Raw genomic sequence first — 20,975 nt, forward strand, 5'->3', positions numbered from 1 at the left:
ATTCATTCTGCCCTTCCTTTGTAGCGTCCTCTCACCGTGGCTTGTCTTCTGAGTCTGAGTTGATTGACAGCCATGGCCTCTGCGTGTTCCAGCTCCTGGATATTTTGCATCTTTTCGTTGTAGCGCCTGAACTGCTCAGTGATCAGGATCTCCACACAACTGTGCAAAACAGTCAATTAATATTATTATTATTTTAGAAATACAGAGAATGTCTAACAAGCACTGTGTAGAGTTGCAGTAGTGCACAATATGATCACTCACAGTGTAGTCCTAGACACGTCCTTCATACAGAGGAGGGGGTCATCAGAATCAGGTGAACGCAGGATGCAGGGGGCAAACACAATAGCAAGTGCACTTGGTGACATCTTATTATGCTCTTCTTCCTTTGCAACTCTGAGAGAAACAAACAGGTCAAAATCTCACTGGACTTTCACCACATGACTGAAGAAAAGTAGACTCTGCCTACCTGACAAGGTGAAAGATCAGCCGCTCTAACGTGCTGAAATTAGCAGGAGGAAGTTCTTCGATCTTTTGGTACACGGCCTTTATTTTCTCTTCTTCCTCTGGTAATTCTGGGGACGAATTAACAGGAGAGATTTTAAATATCTGCACTCACATTTATTTATATTTGAAAATACAGAAAATTTTAAAGTCACCATTGAAACACAGAGTCAACATGTACATAGTGTCTGTCAATATTATGCAGAAAAGTCACACAGTTATAACTGCTATGTTTCTTTTTAAGCAATAACATGCACACATAACAGGCCACATTATTAGTTACACCTGTTCAACTGTTTATTAACACAAATATCTAATTAACCAAATGCATGACAGCAAGTCAATGCCTTTAAACATATAGACATGCTAAAAATAACAAGCTTAAATTCAAACTGAGCATCAGAATGCGGAAGAAAGTAGACTTTGTGGTGTGGTTGTTTGTATCACACAGGCTGGTCTGATTGTTTCAGAAAGTGCTCATCTACTGTGATTTCTTACACAACAGTGTTTACAGAGAATGATCAGAAACCGAATGAACAGGAGTTCTCTGGCCGAAAATGCCCTGATAAGCATCTCAGAATGCCACACCTACCTGCATATTGTTACCAACTGCGTCAAACGAAGATTACATTGTCTCATTGCTCTCGTGTCAAAAAGCTCAAATCATCTCAAACTGGTTTCTTGAACAGTTAGTTCACTGTACTTAAATGACCTCCACAGTCTCCAGATCTCAATAAGATGGAGGACCTTTGGGTTGTGGCTGAGCAGGTAATTAAAAATGTGGAGAAGCTGTGTGACACTAACATGTAAACATGGAACCAAAGTCTAAGAGAATGTTTGTAGGACTTTGCAAAATCTGTGTCATAGAGAATTAAGGCATTTCTGAAAAAAAAGTGCTCAAAGTTTAAACATTTCCTCACCCACAGCATGCAGAAAGTCGTGGTAGAGGGAAAATGTCATGAGGGGGTCAGGCAGCTCTCTGAGCCAGCGTTTAATGAGGCCCGTGATGGTGTGGATCGGGTAGTTATCCAAACATACCGTCTCAGGATCTGAAGGTAAAAAACAGATCACACACACACAAAAAAACATTATACTCAAAAAGAGGTTATTTTAAATGCCTTTTTTGCCATTAGGTTCTGGAGATTTGATGACTTTTTTAGAATTTATACTCTTGTAAAATAGTTTTTCTGGAAACTTTGTGCATTTCAACTTTCATTAATTTCTTACCTTTCTGCAGAACCTGGTGAAGCTCCTTCGCTCGGCAGGCCGAGCCCGACTTGCGGTAAATCCCTTCGGTGTAGAGGCCGTGTAGCTCTACGTGCATCAGCAATGTCTCCATCACTATGGGCACGGGGTTGGCTTTACTGGTGAGGACGCACACCTGCACGCCAAAGTGAGCCGAGGCTGGTAAACTGCCATCCTATCACAAGATAAGAAGAGTAGACATGAGTCTCAAGCAATAAAAGGGAATGTTTTTATACTTATTTTTCATACTATGATATTTAATTGAAAAATACCTACCCGCCTGGCACACCGTGTCGAGCAGTCCGTGATGATTTTGCTCAGGCATTTCTTGTGACATATCAACTTACACGCTAAAATAAAAACAGGAGGAAATCAAAGTAAAATGAAACTGTATGTTGTTTCTTAAAATGCTCATACAATTTGTCATCTTAACTCACCACTGCACATATAGGCTTTCTCCATTCCCCAGATGTAGGAGCCACACAAGTCACATGACTGCATAATGTTCACCTGGTATGTGCTGAACAGGTGATCCAGAGGACTGTCAAGCTATAGACACAAGAAATAAAGCAAGATCCCTCATGAGACTCAGCAAGATTCACGAGAAGTAAATTCAATTATGATATTTCACTTACACTTTTATCCTTTTTTCTCCTCTTCTTCAACGTCTGGAACCCAGAATTGAAATATACATATATATGAGCTGTACTCTTAAAGTATTTTAGCAACTGAGGATCGACCGAATGCAATAAAATTTACCTTTGCAGGTTCAGACGCTGCTTGTTTCTTTGTGGCCCTGATGAAGCCGTCCAGCACAGACTGGAAGAGGTTTACCACCATTGGAACTTCTCCCTTTTCAGTGCTTCCTGCTAGCGTGGTCACCTTGTTATGGAAGCTTTTCATCAGATCTTTGTAGCGAATCTGAGGCTTCTGTTGGTGCCAACGGAAGTGCAGTTATTCAGCATTTTATTTTCAAGCTATTTGGTCAGTAAAAGTGTAAAAAATGAAGATTTTCACAAGGAAAACATGAAAAAGCTGCCCTCCATATTCCTCTGTCATTTGAGCCAACAAGTTAAAACACTGACTGACCTGGACAGAGTACATGCCTTTGATGTTCTCTCTGAACTGCATCGTGGCTGTGAGAAAAATCATCTCAGCTGGCGACAGATCCTTTCTAGTTTGCAGCTCATTCACCTGATGACAAAGGTGAGGAAAGTGTGAACAACTAGAAGTTTTTCTAAACGTGGATAGCCGATATCGAAGCTGAAGACAGGAAATAAAGTGCTAAATATGGACAATATTTACTGTTAAAAAAGGCATTTTATAAATGACTTGTAAATCTGGTTTTAAGGTTGTGTAAAATAACTGGGCTGGCTATAACTGTGACCCATTTCATGTTGCCCATCTATGTGTACAATGATAATCTACCTAAGAAGTAAGTCCTGAAAATAGCACATTTGTGGTATAAACGAGAGAGTCGTGTGGGTTTAAACTCAAGCTAGAAACCTGCTCCTTCTCCCTCTTAAGTTGTGATCTCACCTGATTCCCAAGGAACTCATCCAGGTTTCGTAGCTCCTTGGTGTCAGTAACCTCTTGGTCCAGAGAGGAGTCCCACTGCAACGCCCGTGTGGCACGGCTGATTCGAATGGTGGGGTTACGATTTGATTTTGCACTGTTTTGGTTTGTCGTTTGGTTAGAATGTGAAGTGTGCTTGGACAAGGTGACTGTTGGGAGCAAAAGGACAGATAGCAATATTAGTAATGACAATACAATAAGATTTGACTTAACTGAAGGTTAAATCCTGTAATTTTAATGAAATGCTTATGCTTAAAAGAAACTGATATTATCTAGCCACATACACCTCTCTTTAAGTTTTTGTTAATTCACTGAAAATGTTCTTTCTTTAACCAAAATTTCTATAGTAAATCATGAAAAACAGGAACTTTTTTGCCATTTAATGGTTTATCTGTTACTTAACTATGTTGGTGTAGTAGGAATGGCCATGGAGGAGGTCTTTATCCAACAGTTAAAGCTATAAAACTTATGCATATACAGTTAGAAATCCAACATTTTTCGACCTCCTTCACATTTTCCAAAGCCTTCCAAAGGGCCAGACTGGAGTTTTTGTCATGCCGATTTTGGCTCTGTGGTCTTTTGTGTGACACTGCTGCTTTAAGAGCTATTACACTAAACAGAACAAGTGTGTCAACCAGTGGTATGACAATACACAAGGTAAACCATGATAGTGAAGACACAACATTTACTTCCCTTTCTTCTCCATTTCCACACAAAAAATGACTTTAAATATCTCCACAGCCCATTTAAAGTTTACTGCATGTTTGTCATTAAAGTGTCAGCAGCGTTGCATTCTATAAATACATTGAACCTGCATTTCCAGACTTGTGGTTACCTGCTTTATCTGTTGGAGATTCACTGCTGGGGGATATTCTGGGTGCCATTTTCCTCAGAAATTTACCGAGAGACCAAGTCCTGTAAAAAAGACAACCTGCATAAATTCCATGTAGCAGAATATCAAATTATCTCAGAACGTTAATGTTGGATTTTGAATTTTTATAAATTAACAGAGTGAGGGCTTCACCTATCAGGGGTGCTGGTGTCGTGATGTCCTACGCTGTCCTCATTGGTGTAGTGGATTGGAATGCAGAACCTTGAGCCATCTGTTATCTGAAAGATAAAGATTAAAAACTACAGCACAAATTGTGTAAAGAAGTCAACAACAACAAAACAAATCACGTTCTGATCCAAAGTGACAGTCGCTCCTTTCCCCCCCACCGTGTTCCCCTGCTGCGCCAGCACCAATATCATCTGAAAGGCTTACATTTAAATTTACAAGTGCCTCCACCAAACCACACCCAATGCACATGATATAACTGCAGCACAATAGTGACAAGTCCATCACCATATTCAGTCATCAAGCACACTTTACCGCACTGCCTCCTGCCACCAGCTAAACTTTGACCTCTTTTGCTTTTATTAATTTGTCTTTTTCTGTGAATTTTTGAGCAGATCCTGGTTAGTTTGGTTAAAAAATTCAAACTGCATTTTTGCATGTTAAGTAGAGCTGCCACGATTAGTCGACTAGTCACAATTACATTGACAATCAAAATCGTCTAATGACTAATTTAATAGTCGACGCGTCGTTTGAAGCTTTGTAAGATCGTGAAAGACGCAGGAAGAAGTAGTAGGATTTAAGAGTGTAATAACACACTGAAACAGAAGATGGCAGCAATGCATCTACAAGGATGCCAGCTTCCGTTAAACGCCAAAGAAGAAGAAGCAATCTCCGGTATCTTAGCTGTGTCCAAATTCAGAGGCGTCTTTTGCATCTTTCGGAAGCTGCATTTGTAGGTCGATTACTAACAGCGACGCGACGAAGGATATCCAAATTCGAAGACTCCTCCAAATGCTGCCGACAAATGCGTCCTCTTTTTACCAGATTTGGGTCGGGTGTCTTTTTGGGTCACAAAATAAACTGTTAAGATATTTTCAGGTGAGAATGTAGCAAATATTTGCTCGATTTATCAAGACATCACATATTTGCATAAGTGCCCTGACGTTTTCGGAGACGTCTGTTACCCACCAGCTAGATAGCAAGCCGGGTGGTCAAGGCTCACTAGAGCCGGTGTTCCAGATTAACTGGCGTCGCAGATCAACTGGCGTTGGTCGAACAGATGTGTGATAGACGTGCTTTTAAGGAGCCGCTACCGACAAGCCAGCAAATAAACACCAAATATTTCATCTGTGACATTTGTGATATGATCTCAAACACAGTCCGTCAGTCTCGTTGCTGCTGAACAACAAAATGTTTAAAAATGTTGCGAGTTTACCTGGTGATATTCTCATACACGAGGCGATCGCGAAAACAGCAATCAATTAACACCACGCTGATGCTGTTCACAGGACAGCAAGAGTAAACAATCGGTAGAATCTTGTATTCGTTATCGTTCCCCAAGTTTTATTACTCCGATTTTAGCGTTTTTGCTTCACAACTAAAGTGTGCATTTTACTTTGTGTACACTCAAATGGAGTGGAGTCGAGCACTTACACCTGGAGCATTCAAATCTATACTATAACTACTGTTATAGTTTTCACACAGCTGAATAAACGTCAAACAGAAAACCGATTAAACAGAAGTTTGAGATGGTAGAGAGTTTACTCCAGTGTCCTGTTATATTTGAGGGAGCAAAGGGCAGATGGCTGAGCGTATTAAACTCCACCGAGACAATCTACAAATTTCATTAAAAGTTTAATAAACTATCATCATGTCTTTATTTTTAGTTAGCACATACCTTAAACACTTCAAGCTATAAGCTAATGATAGTTATATAAGAGCAGATGCATGCTGGTGCAATAAGCTGTACGTTTTACGTCCAATGGATGCACGATCTGATTAGTCGACTAATCTCAAAAATAATCGGTGACTAACAAAATAGTCGTTTGTGGCAGCCCTAATGTTAAGCAGTCATTAATAGACCAGGTTGGCTCTGTAAAGAGTAAATCAACAAGTCATATTTGCATATATGCATTATCAGGGTCAAGGGGAACATATGTTACTTTAATATGTACAATTCCTTATAGTTAAATATTAACAGAAGTTTCAGTCCACAACTAAAAAGACTTGATAATGATTTAATAAATCAAAACTGATTTAATAATGGCCGTCTATTAAATACTGTATGTTAGTTTGTGTTGCATAATCATAACGACAAGAAGTGACTAAACACACTGACATCAGAGCACATAATAATATTCTTCTCATATTCTAGGGGTCTGTCCTTGCTGACCATCTGCTCATTTTGGGTGGAAAGACAAAAAAGATCAGAAATGAGCTTTAAAAACGGGTTTTAATATTTCCCTTCTGCTTGAAAGCAACTGCCCATTTTTCACTGTCCTGGCCTGCACAGCAGAAATCAGAAGTCCCAGAACAATCCAAGCTATCCAACCATTTGGTACATACACATGCAAAAGTTGCATGCAGAGAAGAGATCTGGTTGGCAAAAACATCCCTATATCCAGTACCTCGACCTGGGATTTGAGGTCCCGGACATCGGCGCTATTGGCCAAGCTCGTCAGACTGGCCACACAGGGACTTATGGGCGGCAGCGGAAAGCTCCAGTACTCGCCCTCCTTGGAGCCAGCAAAGTTACACATCAAACCACTGCGGGCGTAGGCTAAGCGCCGCTTGTGTTTCTTGCGCTTGCGGACCCGGACCTTCACCTAATTGGGCCAGGGAAAGTGATGAGGTACGAGGTCTGTGAGACCTCCTTTGATGTGCAAGAAGCCTCCTTTCATGTGTTTTTCACTGTAACATGAGCTCACACTACACAAAGCTACAACACTATCATACAAGCAGCAAGGACACTGACAATCACTCAATAAGAGCACAAAAATAATAAAGACATTTTAAATTGAACTTTTTAGGTCAATCATTGATACAGGAGCTGATGTTACCTCGTTGACTGAAGATGAGCTGTCAGAGCCTGATGAGCTGATTTTGGAAAGTTCATCTGCAGACATGGACTTTTTGGTGCTGTTTGTAGTGGAAATAAAAGCAACAAGTGAGTGTTTGACTAAATATAAAACACTTTCCAATCATTATTAATAGCATGAGAATCTACACTTTAGGATATTTTGGCAGAAACACTTATTCAAGATGCTTAAACAGAAAGCATGTCATACAGTTAGGCCCATAACTATTTGGACAACGGTACCATCTTTGTAGTTTTGTCTTTTTAGTTTTGAGTCGGACTGTGCAGACTTGCAGCTTTAACTCGAGGGTTGTACCAGAAGTATTGTACAGGGTTTAGGAATTACAGCCTTTAAAAAGACAAAAAAACAAACAAACAAAAAAAAACACATACAGTCCCCCATTTTCAGAGGCTCAAAGGTAATTGGACAAACTGACATAATTTCAGGTGATTTCATCTGTCCAAAATCTTTTTTTTCTTCTTTTCCAGAATCGTGCTAACCTTATCAAGTTTAATACCCTTCTTTGCCTCAGTGTAAACCCGCTGCTTTTATTGCGCCATTCATTGGAAGCGAATGGCAGAACCTGCTGCTGTTGTGCTTTTTGTTCATTTTACTAACTTTATCTCCATCTAAAGTTGTTTCTTTTTGGCTCACATTCAAGCAAATGAAGTGGCTGTCTTTTGTTTCCCTCAGTCTTTCAAAGTCAAAGTCTTCCTTTGCACTCTCAATGACAGAGAATTTCCAACACCTGATTCATCAATGATGATGTGACTGCCCGGAGCAAAGTCTGAAATCCCAGCTGGGATTTGAAATCTGGAGCTGTTCTAACAATCATCAGGGAGCATGTGATCTTTGTGGAATATAAAATGGACCAGCTCTGGTGAGCCGATTAACACCAGAGGGAACAAAGAGTGCAGTTTGATGCGCTTTACATGAAGACACACTCTCACCTCCCGGACCACAGTGTGACCTTCCATGGCTTCAGGACTTTTCAGGCAGACTGGGATGTTGATTGCGTAACAATTTCCTGCAGAAATGCATCCGTGTTACTCAGTAAGGGAATTTGTCATTGCTACTGGTGTTTGGATCCAGTGTGAATCCACACACTGTTTGGATTCCTCTGTCAGCTGATGCGGAGGTCATCCAAGTAACTGTGGCTGTGGATAATGACCATCCGCTGCACCACATAATGGAGATGCAACTGATCACTTTCTCAAACATCTGTTTGCACTGTGCTGCCACAAAGACAGACTCAGAAAACCTCGGTCATACCGCACGCCCTACATTCATTTTGGGTTTAAGCTCCTCGCTGAATCATTTAGATTTTGACTCTCTGAGCTCTTTGCTGTTTAACTGAACTCCTTCTTTAGTGTAACTTTCAACTTTCTGTTTTTTTTTTTTAAAGCTGCAGTAACAGACATTTTCCCAGCTATTGTCTCATCTTCACCCTATTCACGTTCATGAAGGCGTCTTTTGATTGCAGACTTTGACAATGATACGCCTTCCTGCTAAAGAATGTTTTGGACTTGCTGGGAGAGGTTTTTCTTAGCTAAGGAAAAAATGTGTCTCCCATTTTGGGCCTTTTGGTGTGCTTTGCACTCCCTACTCTTTAAAAATTTATTGGATTTGTTGATGTGGCCACTCCTAAAGTTTCAACAATTTCTTGGTGGGTTTCTTTTGAGCCTAACAATGGCCTCCTTCACCTACATCATTGTCTCACTGAGCCTCACGATCAGATTTTCAGTGAAAATCTACAAAATACCAGTTTGACACTTATCTGCTTAATTGGTCACTGAAGAATGAGGAAACAGGCTTCAACATCCTATTAAACTTTTACTTTTGAGTCTTTGTGAGCTCAAAGTCTGCACTTCAAAAACATCAACAATAAAAATGTGCTGTGGTGGTTGCCCAAATTTGGACCTTGGACCTAACACTGTATTCAAAACATTTTTCTGAGGTCATATTAGCAGAACCACTGACTTTAGAAGTTGAAAAACTTACTGAAATTTATTTCTCCTATGATTTCTTTGCCGGAGTACTTCAGAACCTGAATCTCCTTCACTATGTCTGTCCTTCCACCTCTCGGCCTTCTCCTTGAATCCATCGATATCCTTGTAGCGCAGAGGTGTGTTTCCCTTAGTGTTGCTGGTGGGGTCATTGTTAATGGAAACTAGATCTACAGGGACGGAGAAGGGTCTGGTGAGTGATGGAGGGGATCTGCCTTGACGTTTCTCCTTGCTTCTGTCCCGCTGTACAGCATGACTATCGACTGGGTCAGGCTGCAACATCCTGTTTGGACTGAGCTCCATTTTTTCCTGCCTCTTCAACTCCCTTTTTCCAAAGCTGTTATAAAAAAAGAAAAAAAAGAAAAAGAAAAAAAAGAAATGAAAACAAATCCTAACAGTTTTTAACTGCTAAATTCTCATTTTACCTGAAATTTATTATTAAACCAGAGACCATCTTGCTGCTGTAAAGCTATCACAGATACAGCAGATTAGTACATATCGTATCATGTCCTACTATTATTTAGCCACCAGAGGGCACTGACAAGCATATTTTTCAAATGGTGCATTTCAACGTACATACCCTGATAAATGCATGCTTTTAAAAATAGATAAACTGGATTGTCAAGGGCACGTGTTTATGAGCAAACACAGATTTTCTTATAATATTAATCTGAAATCATCTACTGCTTGCTTGCATGCCCTTGAATGCAGCACTCGGCACCAGATAAATGAGCCTAATGCACTGAGTGTGCAATACATCATCAGTTCAAAGAGATCAATCAGTGTAACGCTCACAATCTGAGTAATGACATATCTGAATAATAACTACAAGAGCTGTTACTCCTGTAATGCACTTCAGCGATGTCAGTACCTTTCCCGTCCGACCCGGTCTTGGGAGCCGCTGTCATCCTGCTTCCACTGCGTGTGTTTGGACGCCTCCATGGACGTCCTCCATGCTGCCTGCATCAATGTAGCGGTTCGATTTTGGGTCAGAGAAAACTGACGCCATCTCCTCTGTAAGAGCAGAAATACTATTTTAGCTTTATTCTATATGTTTTGCACTTTGAGGAACATTTTAAGTTACTGGTGGAGCAAGAAAAAATAAGAACCTAAGTGACCCAAATCGTACTGGCTCAGCCTCAGAGTTTTTTGTTTTTGTTTAGCAGTGAGCATAAACAAAAGTGCTGCACCTGTATGATCATTGTAGCATCTCTTTTCTCCAAAAAGTGGAACCTTATGAGGCACGTGCGGAACCAGCGCTGCAGCGTGATGATGCGGCGCATCACTTCTTTGTTGAGTGTGTCTTGAAGCAGTTGCCGTTCCTTTTCCTTAAGGAAAACCTGAGTAGATAAGAAGATGACATACATATAATAAATGCAGAAACATTTGTGCAGTTAACTCTTCTCTAGATTTTAGCACACACACACCCTGCTTCTCTGACATTTATGTGCGTTTATTAGTTTACTTATGTCAGATTTCTAAAATGTGTTATTGTAATTCTGAAATTGCAGTTATTAATGAAAGTGTTTAAAGGGAGACCAGAGGCAATTTAATATGGGGGCTGATTGGTTTGAAAAGTGATTTTGTGATCTACCTTTGTTTTTCCTATTTGGTAGGTCTTCTTATCCAAAGCCATCCTCTCAAACAGAGTAGTAATGTGCTCTGGAGTTGCAGCAGTTCCTTGTGGAAACAAAATCCTAAACTTCTCAACAAATTCCTGCCATCGAGAGAAAAACCGCATCAGAAGATGAAAACGAATGAATCAGTTGTTCCTTTCCTGAGGATGATTATCTATATACATTTATAAGTCGAATCACATTAAAAGGAATGCCCACCTCAAATGTGTATTTGGCACTGTAGCCAGACTTCTGGATGTGAACTATCTGCAGTAAGCCTGTATACCTGATTTGGTTTAGGACAAGTTTATCATCAAAGCACAGCTCCTTCTGTTTAAAAAAGAAAAAGAAAAAAAGATTTAGTATCTTATTCAGTGAAACGTATAAACTTCATAATGATGACGCCACAGATACACAGATTACCTTTTCAGCATTGGCGCACACACAGAAAATGAAGAAAGGCTCGGCTTTTACAATTCTGTCCATCAGAGTTGTGAGTGATGCCTGCAAGAAGCATACAAACAGTGAGCAACTTTTCATTAAAGTACTTCATCTTAAACAGAAACAGAGTTTTTAAGCCTTTCTGATAGGTTGTCACTTAGTTATATGGAGGATATCATCGTTAAGAATGACATAGTATTAAAATGTTTCCACACCAGGGATAGTTTAGACGTTATGCTGAAGACAAACCTGGAACTGACAGCCGACTGTAGAGGGATTTGACTTTCGGTGAGGATGGAAGATGGATTTGCTGGTTAGGTCGTGCCCCGTGAGACCAATAATGTGTCGGAGAGAACGCAAATCAACAAGGTTCTGTTTGATGAAACATAAATATAACTGTGAGCTTCCTGACTCTAAAACAAAATCAAAGCCTTTTCATAAAGAATCAGTTAACATCCATGAGTTATAATGAGGCTTTACCTTTGGAATAACCTGCTTCTGTCGACCGCTTTTCGTTCTCCTGCAGAAAACAGACAGAAAGAGGATTATGAAAAAATGTTATATATAATATGGGTGTTTAAACAAAAGCAAACTCACCTTTTCGGCCCAGTACTGCAGACAGGCTGGCTGGTTTGGTCGTGACCCATGGCCAAAAAATCAAATACATCAACGGGTCGTTCATCAGAGTGATCAAAGGAGAAATCCAGACTCGTGCTGGTACTGCAAGAATCAGAGAACCTCTAACTTTATCAGCACAGAGCCGTTCCTATGTTTTGTTTTGTTTACTTATATTACCATGTGAAACTTTTAACTCACTCGATGTTAAGCTTTTAATTCATCATCTAACCAACACGTGTCTTGTTGGTAACTGCATCGAGACCAATTCCCAATATGTGCCATTCATGTACTTGTGTGTTATATTTACCTGGATAGCCGAGTTAAAGTACTCCGGCGCTTTTCCTGTATCTCTTTTAAAGACTTCCGCCTTGCACCAGCTGTGGCGACAGTGAAGCAAGTTAGTTGTACATTATAACAAAAATGAGAAACATTTCACTCAAAGAAACTCGACTGTCTGGATAAAGACTGACAAACTCATTAAAGAAGAAAGTCAAACTAAGGTGCCAATGTTGTCCTACAAAGGAAATTCACTTTTTTCTTTTCTTTTTTTAAGATAACTGTCAACCATAACTAAACTACCCACTTAATTCTTCCCGCCGGCGTCCCAGCTTTTTGAATACTGTGAGGATGCGGACGGCTGCTCGGAGGACACCCCATCTGAACTGTGCTTCCGGGCTGGAAGCAACCAAGTGATGGATGAAGGAGCGTTCACTGCTCCGCAGAAGTGATATGACGTCAGGACGCATGTGCTCTGTGTTTTTCTTTCTGAAGTCCTAATGAACGAGAAATATTATTGATCAGTACACCGCCGTGTGCAGTTCACAGCCTTCACAGTGTTTACACATGTGTCTGACACTAAAAACTAACAATGCTTCCACAGTTTTCTCTGCGGAGGGAATTAATGATTTACTTGGCTGCAAAGAATCCCCCCCCCACCCCACCACACACACTTCCTTATCAAACAAGGTTACTGCAAAGCCAAAAAAAGGAAGAATTTAACTCCACCTTGATGTGATATTTAACCCTCCCAGCAAAGTGTTGAATCACAAAAGTTGGCTCTGTGTGTGGAGATGGTTTGAAGTATGGGTTGTCCTGATGCTGCTTCTTTATCTTGTCCAGGAGACTCTTGTCTGTGGCCTCGGTGAGGCTGAAGAAACACAGTGAGGAAGAAAAAATACATGACATATGGCAGCGGTCCCCAACCTTTTTTGGGCCAACAGTATTTTTACAGAACGGCCTTTAAGGTGTCGCGGATAAATACAACAAAATAAAACCAGTACCGGTACCCAAAAAACCCTCCCCGAAGATTTATTGATAACACCCAGGAAAAGACCCAGGGAAACCGAGTTAACAATAAAAAACGCTAACAAAAAAAAAATAAAAATGATCAAAACCAATAAAAACCCTGAAAACCATAAATTTTACACCAGAGCCTCAACTGTGATGAACTGAATCATCTCTACCTGTTATTAGCTGCGATTTGCCCGAAAAACAATTCAAACTGAATTTTTATTTAACTCCTTTTTAATTTACGCGTTTAGAAAAGCATTACAACAGACTAATTAAATCAAGTGTACTTGATTAATTTTTTTTTCATTACAATAACGGGTTACAATCATTAAAATATATAACCATTTGAATATGTGTACAACATGTTTTAAACAAAAATAAACTTCAATTAATTTTAATTGCTGAACACTTGAATGAATTTTACTACAATAAAATGAACGCTACACATGAACTACAGCCGCATTAATAAAAACAATGATTACACACAGAATTATGTCACATATATCAATGTGTGTTTCACCAGGTCAAGTAAAAGCCCGTCTGAACTTGTTTTTACTGCACTAAAAACTTCTTAAAGTGTGACGAAAAGCGAAAATGAAGAAAGAAAACAATCTGAATATGTGCAAAATAAAATTAAAACTGCCCAGAATGTGAGCTGCCTCGCTGGAGGTTTGCGCTCTCGGATACTTCTTTGATTTCAGTATATTTTTGGTAACAAATAAACTGATGCAAAAGGCAAAAAGTTTAACTTGTCTGCTAATACATAACTAAAGTATAAAGTATGTCCTCACAGAAGTTATAATTGTCATTATAGGCTATTCATTAATCCAAAATTTCTATTTTAACTACATTACCGTGTGATTAAACAATGAAATAGTTTCAATAATGTAAATTTTATTTGTTTCTTAAAAAAAAAAAAACAAAAAAAAAAAACCAACTAACAATATTAACAAAAAGAAACTAAGATTTCACACTAGTTTTAAAAAACATTTTAGTGAAAAAAAAAAGAGAAAAAAAAAGGGTTGATTAAAAAAAAATCAAAGTAAAAAACAATATTTTTTTTTTTTTACATAAAACAAATTAAAATATAGTAAAAACATGTCATAGTTTTTTTCCCTACACAGCCAGCCTGAGGTGGCTTTAAAAGTAGTGAAATATTTTCTGTGTCTTGACAGTGTAATTAGAGTGTAAAACGAACACCTGAACTAATTAGACATTTTTATGTAACAAACCAATAATTTCAACAAGCAAATCAACCATGGAAACTGAAAACAAATTTTTAAAATGAAATATAGATACAAAAAACCCCCAATAAGGTCTACAGTAGTATGAGTTCACTTACCTGCTTTCCTTCTCCAGCAGGTCGAAGAGTCCGATCGACTTCTTGTCGAACAGCTGAACGCAGTCGGTGTTGTCACTGAACTCGATGTTTTTCCAGGCAATGCCCTCGGCCACAAACTCCTCCTGGTATTTATCATAACACAAACACGCAATCATGTCAGGTGTTAATGTGAATCAGTCTTCCAAGCTCAGGAATGCTGTTAGTAACACAGTGTCGCAATGCGTTACTTTCCGCAAATTTCAATTTATAGCACATACTCAATTTGTTGTCTGACTGCTCAATATTCTTTGATTTGAAAGTAAAGAAAAGAGAAAAAACAGAAAAACAATGTTAAAAAAATGTGGCCATTGAGTGTATGTTGTAAAACATGCCAATATGTGTGTGTGTGAAATGCTGTGAAGAAGAACGTATTTCAGAACTTGCCGGTTAAGCACACACGTGTGTCCAGTTATAATAATGAAAAGAACTTTTTTTGTTGTAAATTTGTATAAATAAACCTACTTGCTCAAGCCTGAAGATGTTCTGGTTGATGTAACATTGCAGTGTCTCGTTGGCGTAGTTGATGCACAGCTGCTCAAAACTGTTTGACTGGAGGTTTTCAAACCCAAACATATCCAGGACACCGATGGACAAACACTAAAAACAAAACAGCAATCCAGACAAATTCAAAGGCAGCATACTCAAAAGTGTTAATCTATAAGCTAAATATTACACGGACCTGTTCCATTTTAAAAAAGCACATATATTAATGGATTTATTTGAATCTAATTGTATAAAAACGATTAGATTCAAATAAATCTAAATGAATCTAAAGTGAAGCAGCCTGGCAGGAATGAATTTGGATATGGAAAAGTAAGGAAAGGGTATGGCTTTTCATCTCAATTATATCGTTATTATATTGAATCATGCAACTCACTGAGACGGACTCCTCCATGTCTCGTCTGTTCATGGTCGCATGGTTGATGTGAAGGATGATCCAGTCAAACAGAGCGCCGTATAAAGATTTGGCCATGGAGTCTCGCATTGCGACGGCCTGAAAGCACAGGAATGTAAGATTATAGTCGCATAATATTAGCATCCCGAGTTTCAAAACAAGCTTTTCAGTATAAAAAGGGAGTCCTTCCTTTCTACCCTGATGTGTTTACATGCCTCTTCTGTACGGCTTTAACTTGCCTGCTCTTTCCCAGAGTTTGGGTATAGTCATCACGGTAGAAGACCGTGACCCTCACCTAATTGCGGTGAGAATAGGGATGGGTATTGATAAGATTTTAACGATTCCGATTCCATTTTCGATTCTGTTTAACGATTCGATTCTTTATCGATTCTCTTATCGATTCTTATTTTTAAAAAGGAGAACACTAAGGTCGATTAGCTTAGAATTTTGTTTTATATCTTCTCTTTGAACAAGATAGAAATTTAGGAGTAACATGGCCTTATAAACCCAACAGTGAGATCTTAAGAGATCCAGCCTATGGCTCTTCAATGGGGTGTCACAGGGTCCCCGGGGAAAATTGTAAATGTAAAATAATAAAATAAATATTCTTCTGTAGCAATAACAAAGTATAACATAAATTATTCTGTAGCAATTACACAAGAATATTCAGTAATGTCCCTGCCTACAATTAAACACATTCACTTAGCATCTGCTGTGGCAAATGGCTGCAAGGTTTTTACCACAAACTTAGTCATTGCTCGGTGACATTCGGGCCTGAAAAGAGACGCTACCGGTGGACTGCAGCGACAACTGCCAGCGAGCGCCAGCCAGACTGTCTGTCTCTCTCATCACGGTCACCTAAATGCAGCGCACAGTAATGGCAGGTTTTGTAATAAGGCAGATCGCGCTAACATAATATGCACTGTTAGCTGATTATTTACCTGCTGCATTAACAGGAGAGGACGTGCAAACGTTACCGCTGCTGCTGGGTTGAGATTCACGAGTCCAGAGCGGAATTAAAAACACGACATTCATTTAAGGTTATCGCGTGTTTTGTGAGCAAATGCTTTTGCATATTCGTAGTGTTTCCTCCCTTAAATGAAATATCTACTTTGCAAGTATTGCAAGTTGCCCTGTTGTCATCCGTTCTCGTAAAGTATAACCAAACTTTTAAGCGTTTGAGCCGCTTAGGCGCCGTGTTTCCTGCCAGGTGCGTACTCCGACGCTCCGCAACGTGGTGACGTCATTCGGGCGACTGGAATCGATAAGGGAATCGTTTGCAAAAATGGCAAACGATTCCAAGGAATTGAAACAGTGGGAACCGGTTCTCAACAAGAACCGGTTTTCGATACCCATCCCTAGGTGAGAATAACCAACAACAAATGATTGCTCATCGGGAAATTGTTGAATCACTAATTTTGCAGCGTCTATACCTTGTTGTGTAATGTGCCTGAGGCGTGTTTTCAACTGGTACTATAGAAATAGACTACCCGGTAGAACGGAATACGATGCTGAAGTGTCTCAAACTTGCATTCTTTCATTTATTTTAGGGCAGCGGTCCCCAACGCCCGGGCCACGGACCGGTATTGGTACGTGAGTCGTTCGGTAATGGTCCGCGAGAGTTGAGGCTCAGGTGTGAAATTTATGGTTTTCAAGGTTTTTATCATTAACTTGGTTTCCCTGAGTCTTTTCTCATGTTGTAGTTGTGTGTCTGATTTTAAAAATTTTTTTACACGTTACCATAGCGACCAGAGAGCATTAAGGGGCAGATGGGAGGATGTTACTCTTATTGTTGTTGGTGCATTTCAGGAGGACGCTGCTAATAAAATTACACAATTACACACTGAATTCGTGTTTGTTATTATATTTACAAAATACCACAGTTTTGTCTTGGTCGTATCATTTTATCTTGTTGTATTTATCTGTGACACATTAAAGGCCGGTCCATGAAAATATTGTCTGACATTAAACTGGTCCGTGGTGCAAAAAAACGTTGGGGACCGCTGTTCTAGGGGTTTAATTCTATAAAAGTCTATGAGAGAAACAGTGCTCAAGCCCCTTGATCTATAATCTTAGCAACACTTTTCCTCATGAGTTGTAAATCTTGGTTCCTGTAAGAGTCAGAATGGAGACTACATTTGGATTTTATTTTCAGCTTCATAGACAGAGTCTAGTCATCTTGATGATGATGACACTAAACATGCTGAGGCTTGAGGCTTCATAAAAAGAAACTAACCAACTACTGGGTGACATCAGGGTGGCATCATCTATCTCTTCTATATAGCTGATGATTAAAAGGTGACTTTAATGTAGGAAGAAGGAAATAAAAGTTGAATTGTAAAATTAAACATGAAGTTAACATTTAAACTACCTCATCTAGTGTGTACGGTAAAGCTATGGTGAAGCTGGCAGTTATCATTTTTCTCTTGATCAAAGTATTCACCAGTGATTCCTCTTCCACCTGGAAACAAAAAGAAATACATAAGCATTGAGGCATTTCTTCAATCTTCTGCAAATGCAACTAAAATTACAGGCTGAGACATGTTTATTTACCTGATGCAGTTTATTTTTCATTTTCTCTGGGACTTAACTGGACATTTCAAGTGACCATCACAAATGTAGCAGTACGCAGTACACTGCAGTAACACTACATCAGCTGTTTCTGAACATACCTTCAACAGGTCTGACAGTATAGACAAGACTTCAGGAGGTCCAACCTCCAAACCCGGAGGGTCCTCTGACTGAGTGAATGTGACGTTACCCAAGTGGAGGAGGGCGGAGAGGATGGAAAATATGCTGCACATTGGACAAAAACACAGTCAGTTAATCTTATCAAAGGTAAGAACTAAATGTCCACTTTGTCATATCATATCACAAAATTTCAATTTTAATATAATCTGTATCTGTAATATAATCTGTCCATTCATCCTCGTCTGCTTCCTCCCACAGTCCAAAGACCTGAATGGATTGTGGGAGGAGACTGCATGTTCTCTCCAGGTACTCCAAAGTCCACACAGATGGATTCAAACCCAAGGGCCTGTCTTGGAGCAGGCTCTAGCCCTCCGCCCCTTTAATTAAATAAGTAGAAGAAAATTGATGGATAGATTTTGAGTTTTTAAGTGTTCATATTAAAGGTGGTCAGTGTTCCTTAAAACCTCAGATTGCTCTAAATGACACTGGCAACATCTTCAACGTAGTCATCTCAGCAAAACCCCCCCAAAAAACGTATGAACTAAATAGGGATTACTTAAAACCGTGAACCATGCAAAGTTAATCTAGTTGTGCCCAAAACCAAATGAGACAGCCAAAGGACACAATTACTTTTACATTATTGTTTAAACTTTGTTTTTTCCTCAATCTTATCCACACATCACTGATGAACTGGTGGCATATTTAACATTGCTTTGTTGCTCTAAATATATCAGTGCTGCCTTTCGGGACATGCAGTGCTACTGATACCTTACATTATCTTAAGAGAAAAAAGCTTAAAAGCAAGCTGCATGTGTAAGTCTGTGCCTCCTTCAATATAAAAGAAAAGAGTTAATCAGGACCAAATCTATGAAACCCTTTATTACTACTTTTTTTAAACTTCCCACCTTTTTAAACTATGAATTGCTGTGGGTGGTTCTTTGTCAGGGAAACCAACCTGAACAGCATACAAACTATGTTGTTTTTGCTTTTCTGCACATGCCTAGTCCCGAGGCTGCCAGGTGCTTTTGGAAATAGTTGCTGCATTTTTCAGACAAGCTCTGACCTGTTACTGACACCAGTATAGAAAGCATAAACTCTTCGACGGTGTTTATTTTAATCATACATGCTGCGTACCCACACTGTTGTTAGATGGGTAAAGCTTCTTTAATTGTCATAAACGTGTAAAACTACATGCAATGTGCTCTCAGGTAACACACACACACACACACACACACAGATTACTTTTATTCTAGTCTGTAGCATTTTAGCTCTTGTTATCATTATCATACATACTGTTTCTTAGTGGAGGGCAGGAACCCAACCATCTCCATAGCTTGATGGAGCCTCCTGTACTCTTGCCCAAGTTTCTCCTCATCGTCTAAAAGCAGTTCTTCCTGTAGAACATGCAGAACACAAATACATGTTAAGCAAAGACAAATGTATATGGATGCAGTTATATAAGAATATCCACACACTGCATCTCGCAAGTACATGCAAATTGAGTAATGCACAAACCTGTATGTTTGGTTTAACTCAGTAACGCTGACAATAAATCATGATGCACCTGTCTGAGATCAAATGCTTTCTCTGTGGATTTTTTGTGTGCATGCACAGGTATGGAGTCTGCGTTGCAGTGGGTAACGCTGTTGTTTCCATGTATACTTGTGCACTGGCACGTCTTCATGAGTGAAACTGAGCTGATCATGTTGGACTTGAAGCCAATACTGAGCAAAAGTCGCTTTTTTAAAAACGTACAAGACTTCAGCAGTGATCGCGTCCTCACAGTGAATGAACTGTTAGAGGGAAGAACACGAGAGCAGTGGCAGATGTATACACTGGCAGAATACAAGCCGCTGCACTATGGGGTCAAATTGTGGTAATAAATAATTTGTACTTGTAAATCAAATGCGTATTTGTGAACTGAGTTTTGTAACCTTGTAAACCAAAATATCTAAAAATTTTATGTTTGTGCATCTTTAGATGAGAATTTGTGTGCATGTAAAAAAGATTTTTGTTTGTAAAAAATATTTACACAAGTTACAAATTTTTTCATTAAGCTCGCAAAGGTTGCACACACAAAGCAAAAAACTGTGTGTAAAACTCTGCGCTCACGTCCCTTTGCTTGCGTGCAAGTTTAAAGTTACAAGTACAAATTTTGACCCGATTTTTCTTCATTTCAGCTGATTGGTCAATGTCATGTCAATCACAAATTTAACAATCCAATCAGAGAACAGATGGGTTTGGCTGTTGGAGAGGTGCTTTACTGAGCTTCAGGTCCTGGAAGAATAAATGCCCTTTTACATGCCAGCCCAGCGTTTTTCCTTCATTGCCTTGGCCAGGAGGTTCAAGTCCCTTCACTGTCCCCTGCTCTGGCACCTAAACGACAATTCACTACAGCTGGTGTCTTTAGCTTAACATGTCTCAAAACAGAATCGCCAGTACCCAGCGTTTGTTCCTCAGCGGGTGTGTCGCCACGTGAGGAAAAACAATTAGAGACATGAATAGGTTGGGGGTGTACCAGGGGCTCTTTTTAGGGTTACGGTTCCTCCTCATCCTCACCCAGAAGGCATATTTTCAGCCCCTACAGATAGCTATTGCTGTTGTTGCTATACAAATGAAACTGAATTGGATTACTTTTACTCCAGTTTGTAGCATTTCAGTTACTGTTGCATTGTGTGGTGACATAGTATGAGTCACAAAATCCAAAATCCAGTCACCTTTCAAGGTATGGGCTGTTGGCTATGACACACGACAGATGAATTTCACATGACTATCATAAGGAAAACATATAAAAACAAATG

At 39.5% G+C, this 20,975-nt stretch overlaps 1 protein-coding gene across 5 annotated transcripts in view; it reads right to left on the reverse strand.

Moving 5' to 3' along the window:
• Window positions 1-20,975, reverse strand: part of myo9b (myosin IXb) — a 34,406-nt gene that overhangs the window by 2,218 nt on the left and 11,213 nt on the right. For 4 of the 5 annotated variants that reach the window (XM_039602289.1, XM_039602288.1, XM_039602290.1 and 1 more), the window contains 33 exons: window positions 19,468-19,568; window positions 18,156-18,279; window positions 17,855-17,944; window positions 15,466-15,582; window positions 15,051-15,185; window positions 14,550-14,671; window positions 12,923-13,064; window positions 12,501-12,690; window positions 12,225-12,294; window positions 11,897-12,019; window positions 11,780-11,819; window positions 11,549-11,671; window positions 11,282-11,362; window positions 11,078-11,188; window positions 10,837-10,959; window positions 10,433-10,582; window positions 10,114-10,256; window positions 9,238-9,579; window positions 7,219-7,297; window positions 6,787-6,984; window positions 4,346-4,431; window positions 4,157-4,236; window positions 3,286-3,470; window positions 2,836-2,940; window positions 2,506-2,676; window positions 2,382-2,414; window positions 2,184-2,295; window positions 2,023-2,096; window positions 1,729-1,921; window positions 1,422-1,550; window positions 467-572; window positions 262-393; window positions 36-159 (listed from right to left, as the gene is read on the reverse strand). In XM_039602289.1, the coding sequence (XP_039458223.1) occupies window positions 36-159; window positions 262-393; window positions 467-572; window positions 1,422-1,550; window positions 1,729-1,921; window positions 2,023-2,096; window positions 2,184-2,295; window positions 2,382-2,414; window positions 2,506-2,676; window positions 2,836-2,940; window positions 3,286-3,470; window positions 4,157-4,236; window positions 4,346-4,431; window positions 6,787-6,984; window positions 7,219-7,297; window positions 9,238-9,579; window positions 10,114-10,256; window positions 10,433-10,582; window positions 10,837-10,959; window positions 11,078-11,188; window positions 11,282-11,362; window positions 11,549-11,671; window positions 11,780-11,819; window positions 11,897-12,019; window positions 12,225-12,294; window positions 12,501-12,690; window positions 12,923-13,064; window positions 14,550-14,671; window positions 15,051-15,185; window positions 15,466-15,582; window positions 17,855-17,944; window positions 18,156-18,279; window positions 19,468-19,568 (4,134 nt within the window). The remainder of the gene's footprint in view (window positions 1-35; window positions 160-261; window positions 394-466; window positions 573-1,421; window positions 1,551-1,728; window positions 1,922-2,022; window positions 2,097-2,183; window positions 2,296-2,381; window positions 2,415-2,505; window positions 2,677-2,835; window positions 2,941-3,285; window positions 3,471-4,156; window positions 4,237-4,345; window positions 4,432-6,786; window positions 6,985-7,218; window positions 7,298-9,237; window positions 9,580-10,113; window positions 10,257-10,432; window positions 10,583-10,836; window positions 10,960-11,077; window positions 11,189-11,281; window positions 11,363-11,548; window positions 11,672-11,779; window positions 11,820-11,896; window positions 12,020-12,224; window positions 12,295-12,500; window positions 12,691-12,922; window positions 13,065-14,549; window positions 14,672-15,050; window positions 15,186-15,465; window positions 15,583-17,854; window positions 17,945-18,155; window positions 18,280-19,467; window positions 19,569-20,975) is intronic. The other variant, XM_039602291.1, reaches the window with a different exon arrangement.

Source organism: Oreochromis aureus, linkage group 18 (assembly GCF_013358895.1).
Source record: "Oreochromis aureus strain Israel breed Guangdong linkage group 18, ZZ_aureus, whole genome shotgun sequence".
Classification (NCBI taxonomy): domain Eukaryota; kingdom Metazoa; phylum Chordata; class Actinopteri; order Cichliformes; family Cichlidae; genus Oreochromis; species Oreochromis aureus.